General features: G+C 35.3%; 1 protein-coding gene across 4 annotated transcripts; it reads left to right on the top strand.

Annotated features, from left to right (window-relative positions):
* Positions 1-1,230: 1,230 nt before the first annotated feature.
* Positions 1,231-6,971, top strand: LOC104904976 (leucine-rich repeat extensin-like protein 3). Of its 4 annotated transcripts, none has more exons than XR_007269677.2 (8): positions 1,231-1,443; positions 1,594-1,698; positions 1,835-1,961; positions 2,064-2,135; positions 5,293-5,356; positions 5,461-5,845; positions 5,929-6,018; positions 6,659-6,971. XR_007269677.2 is itself a non-coding variant. In XM_048636230.2 (7 exons), the coding sequence occupies exons 1-7, from the start codon at positions 1,401-1,403 to the stop codon at positions 5,964-5,966; spliced, it is 834 nt and encodes a 277-aa protein (XP_048492187.1). In that variant the 5' UTR covers positions 1,239-1,400; the 3' UTR covers positions 5,967-6,548. The 4 variants fall into 4 exon arrangements, 2 of the variants coding, with proteins under 2 accessions (XP_048492187.1, XP_010691715.1); XR_007269676.2 differs by lacking the exon at positions 6,659-6,971 and adding an exon at positions 6,230-6,548 and having other exon boundaries at positions 1,233-1,443; XM_048636230.2 differs by lacking the exon at positions 6,659-6,971 and having other exon boundaries at positions 1,239-1,443; positions 5,929-6,548.
* The last annotated feature ends 9,934 nt before the right edge of the window (positions 6,972-16,905 follow it).

Below are 16,905 nucleotides of genomic sequence, written 5' to 3'. Positions count from 1 at the left end.
CTTAAATCAAACTCGAGCTCGACTCGAGATGTTGGTGAGTCGAGTTGAGCAACTCGATACTCGACTTGAAAACTCGTGAGAAGCTCGAATACCTAATTATCAATAGCAAAATACCTAAATTTTACATTTTTCTACCTTATTGCTTGTAAGATGAGACACTTGCAAGCTACTCGAAATCTACTCGGTCAAAGCTCGACTGGGTCAATGCTCGGTCAAAAGTCAACTCGAGTGAGCTCGACTCAACTCAAACTCGGCTCGAGATGCTAACGAGTCGAGCTAGCTCGAACTCGACTCGCATTGAATTTGTCTTGTAAGAGACCGCCTACTTTTTAATTAAAATTAGGCAATGATAAGCGTAATATTAAAAAGAGAATTAGCCCAATAATAATTAGGTTAATTTTTTTAATAACTAATTTAATTTATGGGAAATTCTACATGGTAGCCTCCAACTTTCAGTTTTTCTCTATGGTGGTAGGGCAAAAAAAATATTATACAAAATGACTCTCAACTTTAACAAATTCTATCTAGTGACCTTATTTCAGAAATTAGTGGTTAACCAATTAAACCTAACTATTTCTTTCTCCTACGTGCATTCATCATTACCCAATAATTGAAAAAAACATAATCAAAATAGGATGAATAAAATATATTGTTATATTAGAAAGCTTTCATTATCTGAATTTGACATCATATAGCATTGGTACATAACACTACTATCACTGAGTATACTATCAACTACAGCTTAGATCTCACTTAATAAGCTAATCAATCATACCATCACCGAACCTGCTGCTATGCTGCAAATCCATAACCAAATATATTGCAATAGGTTGACATCTGAATTACTAGGTTCAATCTTTCGTTTTTTTTACCTCATTTCTTAGAATACTATCCTTCTTTCTTGAGTCCTTAATCTGGAACAAATGATTGTACTTTTCTCCTTTGCTCTGACCTTCAATTTCTGCAAGTGGGCCGTTATTTGGGTGGTTGGATGGTGTGATCTGCATGTTCGTGGTGGTAGTAGGGTTGTGTTGTGGTTGTGGTTGTGATAGTTTATCTTAATATAAGCTTAATAAGGTCATTATGTGTATTGACATTAAGTTGGAGGTCATTTGATATAAATCTTTTTTTGGCTTGCCACCAAATAGAAAAATTCAAACTAGGAGGCCACCATGTAGAATTTCCCTTAATTTATTTAGTGATTAGATTTACTTTTATATTAAAATTAAATAATCTCTTTTAATAATTTGTATAAGGTAAAATGTCAAAGCATCACATCTAGTTCCGAAGAGATGAAGTATGAAAAAACCGTCATATTTATAAAAAAAAAATAAAAGAAAAATCATAAAGAAGAATCGAGTCAACAAAAATTCAAGAAACACAGCCCTTGCTGCATTTCCATGTCGATTTCTGGTATCCAAGGTCAACTGCTCGAAGTTACAGGTCAATAAACAATTCCCCCCCTTTTTTTTAACGCAAAATCTTTAATTAATGTTCTTTCTTTCTAATAAAATTCGAATCATTTGTTCATCAAAAATGTTTTGTTTAAAAAACATTTTTTAATAATATTCTGTTAATTATTATTGTTTGCAGTTGTTGGATGTCACAAATTGAAGGATACAGAATGGATTTCAAGACAAGATCCTTATGTTTGTCTTGAATATGCTAGCACCAAGTTTCGAACCCGCACCTCTACAGGTTTTTCCTTCTCTCTTTTGCGTGATTTGTTATTATCTGGGTTTTTTTTTTCTATTTCTTAATTGATAAATTGTTTGATTGAATTTGAAAAAAAATCGTTTAATTTCATCTGGGTTGATTTATTTTTGCTGTATAGATGGTGGGAAGAACCCAGTATTTCAGGAGAAGTTTGTTTTTTCTCTAATTGAGGGTCTTAGAGAGATCAATGTTGTTGTATACAATAGCAATACTCTCACTTTTGATGATCACATAGGGAGCGGAAAGTAAGTATTTTGAATTTCATCTAAATTTTCAATTTTTGGGCTGAGATTATGGGATTGGATTTATTTAGGTTAAATTGTTGGTTTTCATATTGTTGTTTATAGAATTCAACTTCAGGATGTTCTTTCTCGGGGATATGATGATAGAGCCTGGCCACTTCAGACTAAAACGGGCCGGTATGTTCCGGTTTCGCGATATCTTAGTTTGCTCATCATGCCAAGTTCAATCTTATGTTAATGTTGCTCTTTATTGTGAAGCTTTGTTTGATGCCATTCGTACTTAATTGCATGTTTTATGGATATGATTATAGTCTAGTTGATGATATAGGCTTATAGCTGCTCACCCGAGGAGCACGATCACAATTTTATTAGTTGTTAATGAGAAAGGTTGAACAATTAGTTTTACCGGAGATCAATTGGAAATAGGCTTGAGTGGTGAGTATAATGCTCTATATTGGGTTGTTGTTGCAGAAGGGGTTTTGTGTTATCAAGCTGACTTGTATGTGCATGAAATTTCAATACATGCATTGATGTTGTAATGAGCTCCAGCAAAGAATATGTCAGTAATGTGGAACGAAGAATAAATAGTTGAACCTTATGGGTTCGCATTCGAGTATATTGCTTGTGCTGCAAAAGTGAGGGAATAGTTGACAATTCTTTGTCGATGTTGGATATCAATTAATGAATTAGCATTAAAGCATATCTCTCTTGTGCTGAAGTTACAACCATGGAGAACAATTGATGGATACTTATAAACTCTGAACCTTTAAGGCCGAAGGGAATTATTGAATGTAAAGATAAGACCCTAGTTACATATTGAAATAATACCTAAAGTTTAGATTGACCATCTTTCGTCTGTTTAAAAGGGTGTTGGATGGACCCAGTGAAGTCACTAATAAGAAGCAAATGGGAGTATCAGCACTCACTAAGATGAAGTCACTGTGGGAATGATGGATATTATGAGATGATGGGAAAAAAAATTAGAGTTTTGAATGGTTACTCTGCTTAATGTATGGTTTCTGTTTTCTCCTTTAAGTACTCCATCTAAGTAGATTATCAGGTTTGAAATTTGGAGTGTGGAGTCCTACTATCATATTGATTGTCAAATACTCAAAACTCAGAAGGATTATACAGGATAGCTGTTAGAGTATGGCAATTATGATGCGTTTGTTGAGGTCTGAGAGGTTTTTTTTGTCTAAGATGAATATTTGGCACTTATAGCTTCAAGTGAATCAATGTAAAGCGCCTTCGAAACAACAAAAAGGTGAAAGGTAAATTGATAATAAGACAAGGAGGTTGAAAAACTTGCTTGCTTGTACTATTGCCTATTTAGTAAAGAATAAAGTTCAGATAAGCTCATTTAGCTGGATTAAACTTACAACATCATTAGAGGCAATCTTTGTAGATCATAGTTTTTGCCACCATCATCTATACCATTCATATATTGGTTTTAGTTGTGGCTATATTCTTATGAAAACTTTAAAAAGTACATGGGATAGGCATTTTACTTTAGTATTGTCTAATAAGCTCACTAGTTAGTTGCCCAGACAATATCCTTAGTTGTGTTGTGTCTGACATTGGGTAATGCTGGGCAATTTGTATTTGGTGGCGAGTGTGGGGGAATTGAGGAGAACAGTAACATGATGTTGCTGTCTTGATTCTGTTTAGATTGTTTCTCTTCTTATGTTACAAACACATTGTATTTAATTTTTCTTTGATAGAAAAGGCTGTTAGACTGTATGGATCAATTAGTAGGTTTTTTTGCATCAGATTATGAGATTGCAGTTCAAGGCTTGCAGCAACATGGGTTGCTTTTTAATTGCAAAGGTACGACATGGAGTGAAAGACTGAAAGCCCTTTGCATGAAGGAGTATGTGGTTGATATACTATACAGGCAACACTTTTTGATAATAAATATAAAATTTTCTATCAGAATACGGGAGATCAGTTGATGGAACAAAGTCTTGCTGTTTGTGTACAGCTGACTGTGAAGGGTTACCAGTTACTTTATGTGCTTTATGTTGTCAGGTCCAGCAGTGCAACGTTCTTGTCATTTCACAAATTGATTGTGGTTTTCCTGGCAAGTTTGGGTTTATGAAGCTAAAATACGGACGTGATCACAAGCTGTCAAATTTATAGTTACTGCCTGAGTTGTGCGTCTGAGGGCGATTTGTTATGATCACAGCCTAAAAGATTAGTGAAGAACTTTGACCTGTGAAGTTTGTGATTGTAAATGAGGCCATTGTCATACAGCCATTTCCTTTAAGCAAAATTGTATGTTGTACATGAAACTGGATACGTTAGTCTAGATTATTCTCATGACAATATGTGAAGATTTTAAAGCTCAACACTTCAGTTCCGCTTGAAAGAGAAATACTTGTTCTGCTTTATGTTCTTGCTCACCACCAACATGACATTGGTCTAAGAAGATGACATTTTGTTGCAACATTATTACCCCCATTACATTAATGGGAAATTCTATAGGATGGCTATAAGACCAACATTATCTTATGGGTCGGAATTGAGAAGGATCATATTAGAAAGACGGGATAGTAGTGACGCTTCTGTTGAAATGGAGGTGCGAAAACACCTTAAGAGATAGAACACGAAACACGGATATTTGGAAGGAGGTTGGAGTGGAAAATATTAAGTATGCGATAAGAGACAGCTGGTTATGTGTGTTTGGGCATGTGCAACATTGACTAGATGATGAAGGTAGTGGAGTGCTGGGATTATGGAGATTGCAGATGAAGTCGGGAGAAACCAAAGATGATTAAATAGAGCCATGTATAATGATAGGAAATAATTAGTTTTGCATGAGCATATAACACTTGACAAAAGGAAACGGAGGCAAAGGATCTATGTGAAATTGTGAACAACCATCAGAGATAAAATCTTGACTCTTGGAGGCGAACCCATTCTATTACGGATTAAGGCTTTGGCGTTGTTGATTTTGTTTTTGTTGTTCTCTGCTTCACTGAACGAAACTTGCATGCATGCTATTTGATCATTGTCGTGAAACCTCTGAAATGGGGAAGTTTACTTTTGCAAGATACCCTCGGTAAGTCTTTGTCGAAGACTCGGTAAAATGCTACTTTTACAGAAAATCCAGACTTTGATCCGCCTAAAAAGTTCATCTTACTGCTGACACGAGGGAGATATAATGTTCCATTGTTCATTCATAATTATGTTTCTCTCCTTATTATAACTAGCACATTATTTTCTCGATTCACTGATGGTGATGTGCTTGCTTTCATATCCAAATTGCTTCTTCTGCTTGTATTATAGAGTTTTGAGATGAAAGTATCATTCTGAAGGAATGACAACTTAACAGTTTTGCTTCTTATTGCAGACATGCTGGAGAAGTTAAATTGATTATGCACTTTGCGAAAACCAATGTAATTTAGTTTTGCTGTCTGAATCCCTAATTCTGTGTTTCTTTTATTTTATCAGTCTATCATGGCAATAAACTATAATGAACTGATATCTTGCTTCATTGCAGAAATCAAATACAAGCTGTGCTCCTTCCGCTCCACCTTATGCTGCATCACCTCACCCTCAAGTATCTATGTATGCCGCGCCTCCTCCGGCTTCTGTTTCTCATATGAACCCTACCTCAGCCTACCCACCACCTCCATCTACGGCCTATCCTCCCACATCAACAACTTATCCACCTCCACATGCCGCGTATCCATCTACTTCGCCTTATCCATACCCACCTAACCCATCAGCATACTCAATTAACCCATCAGCATACCCACCTTATCCATATCCACCACCCCCGGATCAGTCAACATATCCTCCGGCTGCATACCCGCCGCCACCTTCAGCATATCCTCCTAACCCATATCCACCACCTCATCATGCTCCAGCATATCCTCATTCAGGTTTTGTTCTTCCTAGTCTTTAGACATTCTTTTCTGTTACATCCCTCCATTGTTGTTCACTCTATCTTTTTTATATATTCAAGGACATTATCCTGGAGTGTATCCTCCACCACCCTACTGAGGACTGAGGAGGCTGTGGTATTTGCTTCAAGAAAAGAGACGACAACCTGCTTGTAAGGGCTAACAATTATATACATATCATGTATTTTGTCGTAGCATTGTGGCTATATGAGACTTTTTGCATAGCAGATGAAATTTAGTACCTGTCAAAGGATCTTTAGCGTGCTATCACACCTTTTGAAAAATCTGTCGTTTCTTAAACTCCACATAACTATAGATGATATTTGGTCGTGTCACCTCATGGGGTCGGCCATTACCTCGCGGAGGCACAGCATGAAACAAGGCTTCCTGAAGACCAGCACGAATAACAGCCCACAGACCGGAACGGTAGTGAGAATAAAGGAAAATGCTTAAGGTGACCCGTGGGCCTAGCCAGCATGGCATGACTACCATTGGTGCAGTAGCACAACAATCAACATGACCTATTGACATCCTTAAACACAACCATCTATGAATAAATCTTTACCTTGCTTTCATCAATAATTGATTCTCCATTTTCTCCCCTTTTGCTTATGCTATTATGTCATTGAATATATCTCGACTTTGATATCAGTGGTTGAAATAGAAAGTCATGTTCTTTTCATATTTTATGTCTTGTATCTGTTGAGGTGACAAAAGAAATTGAACTACGGCTGCACGCTGCTGTTCGTCTGTTCTTATGAATTAAAAGGTTGAGTTCTTTTTCTCAAATAGGTTAGTAGTGGGGATTGGAAATAGGCTCTCCACAAGGCACAAACTGCTCCCATCGACCTTCTTGTCAGGTCTCACTATAGCAACTGGACCTTAGTCCCTAAATTTTACCATTATGTGTAGTCCCCAACCTCAAAAGTTCCCTAATTCAAAAGATGTTCCAAGGACCACTCAAGCTTGTGTGACAGAGTAACTTAGCTGTTCTTAGAGGACAGTGGAAATAAATGAGGCTAGTTCAAGCCTTTCAGGATAACACAAGTTTTAGGTTCAATCTTGGTTTGTTGATTTTGTTGTTAATTTTAGTCGGTTGCTTATAGTTTCCTGTTTCTGCTTTAGCTATTTTATCTTTATTGCTTATTAACAAGCAAGATGACAACACCAAAAGTCTATATATTGCCTAGAAAACAGTAGAATCCACTTAGACAACCACCCTTTTCCTTTTAAAAGAATGATTTTGTCATGAAATGGTCCAAAGAGGTCAAGGCCTGCTTAATCATCTTACCACAACTTTGACTGACTACTAGAGAGGTTTATGTCCTAACTCCCTTCAGTTCTAAATAATGTACCATTATTTTTGTTGATTAGTTTAAAGAAATTGAGTCCAGTCACCATAATTATCCTGCACTTGAAATGTTTATAGCTCTCCTCCATGCCAGTGCAGCAGTGCTTGGCACGACGAAGGAGAAGTCGTGTCGTACTAACAGCTCATGCCCAACTCTAGCATTTACTGTCTTTTCTTTTCATGGAATTTACTCAAATAAGGCTTTGGTAAATTTAGGAAAAATGTTATTTTTGTGACTTCTCAGAATAGAAATACATTATAGCAATTGTGCTGTATGTGTGAACCTGTCATGAAGCTGCTAGATAGATGATATGTGAAGAAGGTAGAGAGTAGAGAGATTATTAAAGGTTTGAATAGCACTCAACATTCAACAGGGTTAGCTAGCACGCATGCACAACTTCATTGCAATTATGATCACATGGAGGAAACTATGACTAGAGCTATGATCATCATGCAAAGATGTGTTTTAAAATCATAGTAGTCATCTACTCAAGTATATGCTTCTTTTTCACTTTCTTTTGACCATCCAACTATAAAAAGAGAATGAAAACAAAAAGAAAAGGGAAAAATTTACTTCTCCTCAAAAAAATTGAAAAAGAAAAGGAGGGAAAAAGGAATAAACAATTAAGACTATGGATTGTAATGTCACATTCATTTTTTTTATTTTACTTTTGATTTTTTTGGCTAAGTATAGAAACACATGATATATTAAGATCTCTATAATAAAAGGAAGAAAAGAAATCAGTAAAGAGATTATATTGTCTAAGTTAGTAGTTGAGTGTTGTTGTCAAAAGGGTGAAGCTTAGTTGAGAAATGATGGGATGACTTTATGAGAAGTTTGAGGAGTATGTACTTGTTTCCTTTAAATTTTCTAACACTTTGCTCTTTGTTCAAACACAAGAATTTGTGTCACTGCATTAGTTTGACATTCACTGAAATAAGTTTGACATTATAACTCTCTGTAGGAGCTATCAATAGCACAAAAATCACCATTAATTGGACCTAAGTGAGGACTTTGAGCAACCTTTGCCCCCCTTCTTCTGTTAGATAGTCAAATTTGTTAGTTCCTGCACAATGCCCTTTTCAACTAATAAATGGGTCTTCAATAGGCTTTTTGTGGTGATCTAAGACACACTTGATTAGAGAGTCGCGATAAATTCTAACAATAGTTTTGAATTCGGGATTAGGTTAAAATTAGAACAAAAATATCATTTGATTTGTCGATCCTCAAACAAAGAAATAAGCAAAGTAGCAATTGTTCATTTGAAAAAATGGAAAGTCTTCTTATTGGATGATCACGATAATTTTCAAAAATCGAAATTCTTGATCAATGGAGGAATAATATAAGGTGAAAAAATTCAGATTTGATGCAAGTTTTGTGCCTATAAGAGCTACACAAGTTCAATTCACAAATCACGCTATAATAAGTTTATATAAAGCTCAATTTGTTCATACTAGTTAAGTGCATGAATCATGGCTAACAAGTTTGAATAAATTCAGATAAAAGTTAATATAGTAAAGAGAACACCTAAATAGGAGGGCAATTCAGACGAGGTGAAATGGCTTGAATCTAGCCTTTCAAGTGACTCTAACTTAAAGTTCTCTCTTATTGCTAATCTATTTTTATTGTACAACATTGGTCATGACAAGACTAAAACATCTAATATGCGACTTCCAAGTTCTAATCCAATCTAGGAGATCAATTAGAAACTTTCTCTAGTTTGGTTAGTAATACATTGGACATTTAGTATGTGCAAGTAACAAAAATGTACTTAAATATTGATTTAATGAATTTGATCATTAGTTTGTGCACGTAATTATAAAACCTTACGCAAAACTTTGTATCATTTAATTTTGTGTTCATTGTACATCTTTCAACTAATGAATGATTATAAAGATACTTTACCTTTTATTTATTTATTTTCAACTGTTTCAACAATTCCTTACCTTTATTTGTTGTAAAAAGCTTGAAACTTCAAATATTCCACCATGTTTTTATGATTACTACTATTCTTCTTATGTTGCATTACAGAAAATCAAGGCAAATTTCTCTCTTTTTAAAGGTAAGTGGTGGGGAAGGAGAATTAAAAACTTTAAACTTTTTAAGGCTATATTTAGTTTACTACTATTGAATGAGTCAAAAACTGTAATTAACAACATTAATGTAAGATAAACATAATTACAAGCTAAGGTGATCTATGACCCAGCAAATACTTTCAACTTTTAGCTGATCCAATGATTATTACCAAATCATATCTGACCCATAATACTGGATCTCTCTTAATCTTTTTTTTTTTTACTTCACAATTTGGCCTTTTTGTGATACACATTTCTCTCTTAAGGACAAAGATTCAAGAGCAAAGAGAGGGACCCACATGACATAGATCCAAGAGGCAGTTTGTAGTGACTGAGTGGGAAGGAAGATGATTATGTGTGAAATTTTTTTTCATAAAAAGTTGTTTTATGTGTTTATTTTTACTAGTTATACATACTCCCTCTGTATTTTTTTATCTTTCCTACTTTAACTTTGCACGTTTGCCAATACACTTATTCTACATTAAATATCTTCCATTACATATTAGTAAAAATCATAACAATTGAATATTAATAAAGTATTCATTGAGACGAATCAAACAAGACCCCACATGACTATACTGTTTCTTATATATTGAGAAAAATCTAAAAGATTCCCTCTAATTATGAATAGTGTCAAGATTCTAAGTGAGAAAGATAAAAAAATACAGAGGGAGTACTTCATACTGTATGCACCAAACTACATTCAAATCTTTATGAGAAAATATGTTGATTGTTTGTGGGGGCCTTTTGACTTTGAAGAACCAGCAAAAAAAAAAAAAAAAAGACTGTTGGAAGAAATAGTTAATGCATTATTATCTTTATGCAAACCAGCTGGGATGGTAGTTCAGTTGTTGTTTTTGAATTGTGGTTAGGGGTTCATCATGAGGAGATGATTCTTTTTAACTTATTTATTACTAGACTTGAACATTGTTTTAACCTTAGTTACATTTACTCTTCAATTCATCTTAAGTATTCGTATCAGATCCTTGATACTCGAAAATGGATACGAACACTTGGATGTTTCATTTTGGGCCAAAAAATTTTTGTAGATTAGCCGAGTTAGACACTTGGACTCGTACCTATGTCAGACATGGATATAAGAGAGCAGGCAAAATAAGTTTTAACTGTGTTAAATCTACCTATATATTTAGCTTTTAATTCCTGTTGTTACAGTTGGTTTGGTCTGGAAATTATTAACTAGTCTGTAATTTGTATAGAAGTTGTTTGCTTCAGCCTTCAGGTGATGCCGACAGATTTATACTTTATGCAAGTAGGTCCTAATGTGTTTTAAGTATGGAAGATAGGCTGATTATACACATTCCACAGTATGTGTATATTTGTAGAATGCAAATCTCTTGTTTCTACTAGGTAGTATGTATTTGTAATAGTTTTTTGGCAGCGATTTCCTACTAGTTAGTAGTTACCATGATGATTTATGTGAACTAATATGTGTTGGTTTATACTTTACCAAATTCACCCTAAACACGGAATGAACTTCCTTTTATACCCATTTTCCTGACCTATCATTCATCATCCACCTTCCTACCCTTTTACAATCTTCGATTTGTAACCACTGCTGACAACGCACATCTCTGACTATTGCTAGCAACTAATATCTCTGATCACTAACATTTTTCACAACCACACTTCCGAATCCTTATTGTCGGATTGGATTCGCGGGAAAACATGGTAGACAAAAATGATTTCACCTTATCATGATTTGTGGCAACATCTTTTGCTTGGCACAATTGCACTATATCCCGCTAGAATCTTTCTAAATATTTTTTTTTGCTCTAAAAAATTAAAGTGTGTAGATCTGTGAGTTATGCCTCAAAGTTTTATAACTTGTTTTCCATCATCATCACCTGTTATCAAAGATCATCAACATATACAAGTATTATAACTTGTTTTCCATTTCTTCCTAGAAAAGAGAGAGTAATTCCTTTTGCTTTGCTCAAAATTCTCTTTCAATAAGAACTTCGTAAGTTTGATGTTTCATTGTCTGGAAACCTGTTTCAAACCATTAAGACTTCTCTTAAGTCTGCAAACTTCCCCACTTCTTTCTTCAGCATGTCGTGGTGGTGGTTTCATGTATATTTCTTCCTCTATGTACCCATGTAAGAAAGCATTGTTGATGTCTAAATGATGCATTGTTGATGCATTTGGCTTCATCTTCACCTTATATACACCCATTTGCAGTCAATTGCTTTCTTTCCTTATGGCAATTTGGTGATTTCCGAAGTGCCATTTTCTTCCGATGCTTCTAGCTTCTTTTCCATAGCAACCTTCCGCCCCTCATGCTTATTTGTTGCTTCTTTGTAGTTCAAATGCTCCACAACCTTCGAGGCATTGTTAAGAGAAGCAAGATAATTTTCAAAATAGTATTATGAATTTTTTAAATTCTGCACTATTATGTTTGTTGTTGTGTGATATTGTCTCTCATCTATTGATTTTGAAAGATTTACAATATAATTCTTCGATCTCTTAGGTATATTTCTTGCCTGGTTGTTCTTCTCATCTCCACTAGTCTTGATTGACTATGACTAGAGCTACCATTTTAGTTATTTCTCCTTGATGTGTTTCTTCTTTCTAATTCTTATGATGATGGTTGATATCTAGAGCAATTTGCTCAAATATCTCTGGATCCTCTCTTGTGTATTCCTCTTCATCTGCATCATTTATATCACACATATTTTCTCTAATAGTATTAATGTGATTCCTCTTTCCTTTTTCAGTTAGGAAAGGGAACACTTCTTCCTGAAAAATAACATCTCTACTTACAAATATCTTTCTTTTTTCAAGATCAAACATTTTGTATCCTTTTTGGCGATAAGGATATCCAATCATTACACATCTAATACCTCTTTCGGCAAAATTTTCACTAGGCTTTCTAGCTCCACTAGCATAACAAAGGTTTCCTATGATCCGTAAATGATCATAAATAGGTTTTGTTTTCATAAGCCTTTCATGAGGTGTTTTCCATTCAATCACCCTGCTGGGAAAGATTGATTAAATGAGTAGCAGTGAGAATACACTCACCTCACAACTTGTCTGGCAAATTAGCACAGATTTTCAAGACATTGGCAGTTTCTAGTAGAAACTTGTGTTTTCTTTCTACTCTACCATTTTGCTGAAGCCATCCTACCACACTTTGGTGAAATATCCCCTTTTCGGCAAGGATTTTGCCAAATTCTAGCTGAAATATTTATGTTCCATTGTCATCTAAGTGTTTTTACCTTACTCATGAAATGATTCTTAACATGAGCTAAGAGACCAATTAAGATTTCTTTCACCTGCTCTCGGTTGACAAGTAGATGTGTCCAGGTCACTCTGAAGTGATCATCTACTATAGTAAGATAGTAGATGGCTCTTATCACAAACTTTAACACCACATGGACCCCAAAAGTCTATATGAACTAAATCAAACACGTTTTCAATAGTTGTAACACTTGTTATAAAAAGTAACTTGTGATGTTTGGCTTCTAAACAAGTGTCACAAAAGTCACTACTTAAGTCTTTACATTTGCAGAAAACCAAATGTTTTATTTTTGATAAAGAGACATGTCCTAATCTAGCATAGATTAGGCCTAGATTGGAGTTATCTTTATCAAAATTCTTTGTCACTTCTACTGTCATCGCCTTCTTTTCAACCTTCCTTCCTTCTCCTTCTTCAAGTCTCCTCTCATCAATCACCAGTTTGTACAAGTCACTCTCATTCCTTCCATGAGTTACGATTTGCTTGTTGGAAAGGTCCTGTACACAACATCCATATTTTTCAAATATGAATTTCATCAGTTTATTGTTTTGTATGGTTTTGCTCACAGATAATAAATAATGTTTGAAATAATTGACAAACAACACAGTATAGTTTCAAGATAATTTCAGGAGATATATTCACATTTCCAAACTCAGTCACCTGCTTCACTGAACCATCTGGTAAACCTACCTTCATTGTACCTTTTAGAGGCTTTATGTTAGAAATCAAGCTCCTATTGCCACATATATGGTCACTAGCACTTGAGTATAATGGTCCATTACTCACAGTCATGTGTTTTCTTATGATTTACAACATTTGAGAAAGCTGTTTTACCTACAAAGATGTTGTATGCCATTGTATTTCCTCCCAAAGCCTTCATGACTTCCTGAACCACAGTTGAAATCAGCTTACTTTCATCCTTTCTTTCACTTCCTTCACCTTGAGAGTTGCTGAATCCAAGGGGAGTTTCTTCAATTGCTTTTGTCTCTTCTTTCACCACATTAGCAACTTGTCTGCTATTGTTCTTCCATTTGGAATCTTGAATCTATGTGGATAACCATTTAGCTTCAATATTCTTTGCTGGTATGACCTTTCAAACCACAATAATCACACTTCTTTGCTTGTTTCTCACTCATCATTCTCTTGTAATCCTTCTTTCGTACCAAAGGTCCTAAATTCTGCACTTGCCTATTCACATTTAGAGCAATCATCTTGTTTCCCAAACTTATCTCTCTTGTGATTTGTTTTTGCTTTTCTACATGTAAAACCAGGTTGTAAGCCCTATTTACAGGCAACAATGGGTCCATTCCCAGCAAATTACCCTTCATTTGCTCATAGCCACCATCCAAAACTATCACGAACTGGAGAATCTTATCATTTGACTGTATCTTCATCATTTTCTTTTGTAAAAGGCATGTACGTTTCTCCAAGCTCCACAAGTGCACTATGGTACCTCTTCTAGCTGCTCATTTGGTCCCATAATTCCTTGAGTTTGCAGTAGTATTCTCCCACGCTCATCAAGTTGTTCTGCTGAAATTCTCATAACTCTTTCTTCATATACAAGAGTTGTGGTGCATTGGTTTGCCACAATTCCTTTGTGGACTGTATTGATACCAAACTCCCGGCAACCTTACTTTTCATTGTTGTAAGAAGCCAGACCTCACCATGTAGTCACATATTATCCACTTCTGCATCTCTTCTCCAGCTTCCTTAGGTTTTGGATGTTCCCCTTCAAGAATTCCCAATTTGTTCTTAGCTCCTGGAGCAATTTTCACACTTCTACTCCAATGTAAGAAGTTCTTGCCATCAAGCATCACTAGTGGAAAAAAACCTTATATGTCACTTAGTAGAGGATTCGGGTTTTACAAAATCCGAAAATCAACAAAAAAAAAAGGGGAGAGAAAGCTGGGTGAATTAACTGATCCGGTTCACAAGATTGAACAAGTAAATAATCTGGTCCAATATGCTAATTCTTTACTCCAATCTTTCGTTTGGTGGATATAGGGGCGAACACGCAAATTCCCGGCTTAATCTTTCGTTTGGTGGATATAAGGCCTAGCAAGCTAATTCCACAACTTTCCTCTCTCATCTCCCTAATCCCCCAGACCCTAACATACCCCTCTTCTCATGCGCTTCAATACAACCCCCAAAGTCTGAAACTCTAAACACTCCAGCCCCCTCTCTTCCCTAATCCCTCCTCCCTCCTCCCTCCTCCCTCCTCCCACCTCCTTGTTCCAACGAACCACCACGAATCCTTTCAACCCTCCTCATTGTTTGCACAACGAACCACCACCATCACCGAAAGCAAAGCCCACAACAACGAACCACCATCGATGCTTCAACATCGCCTTCTTTTCTCGTCATTTTTTGCGCAAATCGCGTTCACTATCGCCGTCCATTCTTCGTCCCTTCAACATCGCCTTCGCACGGCGAGACGAAGAGATGAACATTGCCTTCAACAAAAAAACTCAACATCATTATTCGCACGTTTTATTTATTTATTTTGTTTCGATTTTTCAGTTTCAATTTTAATGGAAACATAACTTTTCCACTCTCATTCACAACAATAAAAAGAGGGTCTTTATAAAAGGTTGTTAGACTGGTTAGTCGTAATCTCCTTTTCTACCATTTAAAAAACTGTGACGGATAAAGTTTCAAACTTTGTTGAAATTTTCAGAGTGTTTTGAAGTTTTGATGACTCGTATAAGGGTCTTATAAACATTGCTCTGATACCATAAAGATATATAAAAATTCACACCAGAATTCCTCTCTCATAATTTTCAGAGGGATGGAGTTTCTTGTATTCACACTTTCAATCAAACTTTCTATGTATATTACAACGGCTATGGAGCTACTTTCTTCTATACATATAGATGGTTTTATAAAGACCTAAAGTCTAGTTGTACTACAGACAAGAAAACTACCATCTGTACAAAATGCAAATATATATTCACAGAAGATCAGTCTAGTATCATGAGACTATAGTAGAGTGTTGATCTTGGGTGTTCTGCATTAGCCTTATAATATGTACCTTTTGTTCGCATGCTAACCTATAACATATATAACAATATTGTGAGCGTGAATAATTATTGTGACGGTATTAAGTATCATTACAAAAACTAATCATTATCACACCTTACCATGATCTCTGCAAGTTGTTTCAAAGTTGTGTTATTAAAGATGAATGAACATAACTTTTCCACATGCCTCTAACGGAGGAGTGGAAAGCTCCATTATAGAGCAACATACTACCTCTGTTTTTATTTAGTTGCAACGTTTTGACTTTCACGCTTGCCAATGTACAATTTCAAATCGTTTTATCTCTAATTGTATGTAAGTAAAAATTATAAAAATTTGATATTATGAAAGCTTACATCGAAACGAATCAAACAAGACCCCACATGACTATATTTTGTTTAACATATAAATCAATAAATGTGGTCAAATAAGAGAACATGAATAGTGCAATTTGTCAAACGTTGCAACTAAAAGAGAACGGAGGTAGTATTGTATTGGGTAGACATATTTTTCCCAAACAGTACGCCTCCACAAGGTGTTTGATTCATTAAGATAGCACCATAGCCATTTAAATATGAGTGCGGGACTATGGTTGCCGAGGTTATCAATACTAAGGCCTCCAAGAGATTCGGAAAGTTCAACAACGTCCCATGATATAAGAGGACGTGATCTCTTTTGGTATACGAGCCTTTCAATGCATGTTATGCGTGCAAAGTCGAATGTGCGTGACAATTGCTTTTCAATTTGTTAGATGTATTTTTCCTTTTTATTTTTAAAGTAATAGAGTGGTAGATGTTGTAGTTTTCTTTTTTAGTTAGGGGTTTATTTGTCAAAAACAGTGGACACCAAAATCCTCAAGAATTCTCATACGATTACAATAGAGATTGCTTTTCATCATCTAATTTTCATTTTACTTGAATTATCGGCAAAGATGTTGTAGGTTGGCCTTATATACAAGATGAGACCTCATTAATTTTCTTGTCAACATATTTGAACGAATAAATACTTCCTCCGTTTTTTTAGATGTTACAATTTCTATTTTAGGAAGTTTTAAATTAGATGTTACACTTTTATTTTGGGGAATAACTTCTCTTTATCTCTCTCCTATCAAATGCTCACATGGGACCCTTTTGTTTTTCATTCTCTCTATTTCTCTTCTCTCCAAAAAAATTACCTAGAAGCGTGATTTGAAAAGTGTAACATCTAATAAAAAACGGAGGAAGTATATAAATGTACAAGCCACAAATAAAAGAGAAGATATGAAATATGAGGTTGGTCTTCAAATCAAAACGAACCTTCATCTACTCATCCACAGGTTGATTTCCGGGAAATTTACTA

Source organism: Beta vulgaris, chromosome 9, assembly GCF_026745355.1.
Source record: "Beta vulgaris subsp. vulgaris cultivar EL10 chromosome 9, EL10.2, whole genome shotgun sequence".
Taxonomy (NCBI): domain Eukaryota; kingdom Viridiplantae; phylum Streptophyta; class Magnoliopsida; order Caryophyllales; family Amaranthaceae; genus Beta; species Beta vulgaris.
The sequence above is the reverse complement of the archived record's forward strand: the minus strand, read 5'-3'. Positions and strand labels throughout refer to the sequence as shown.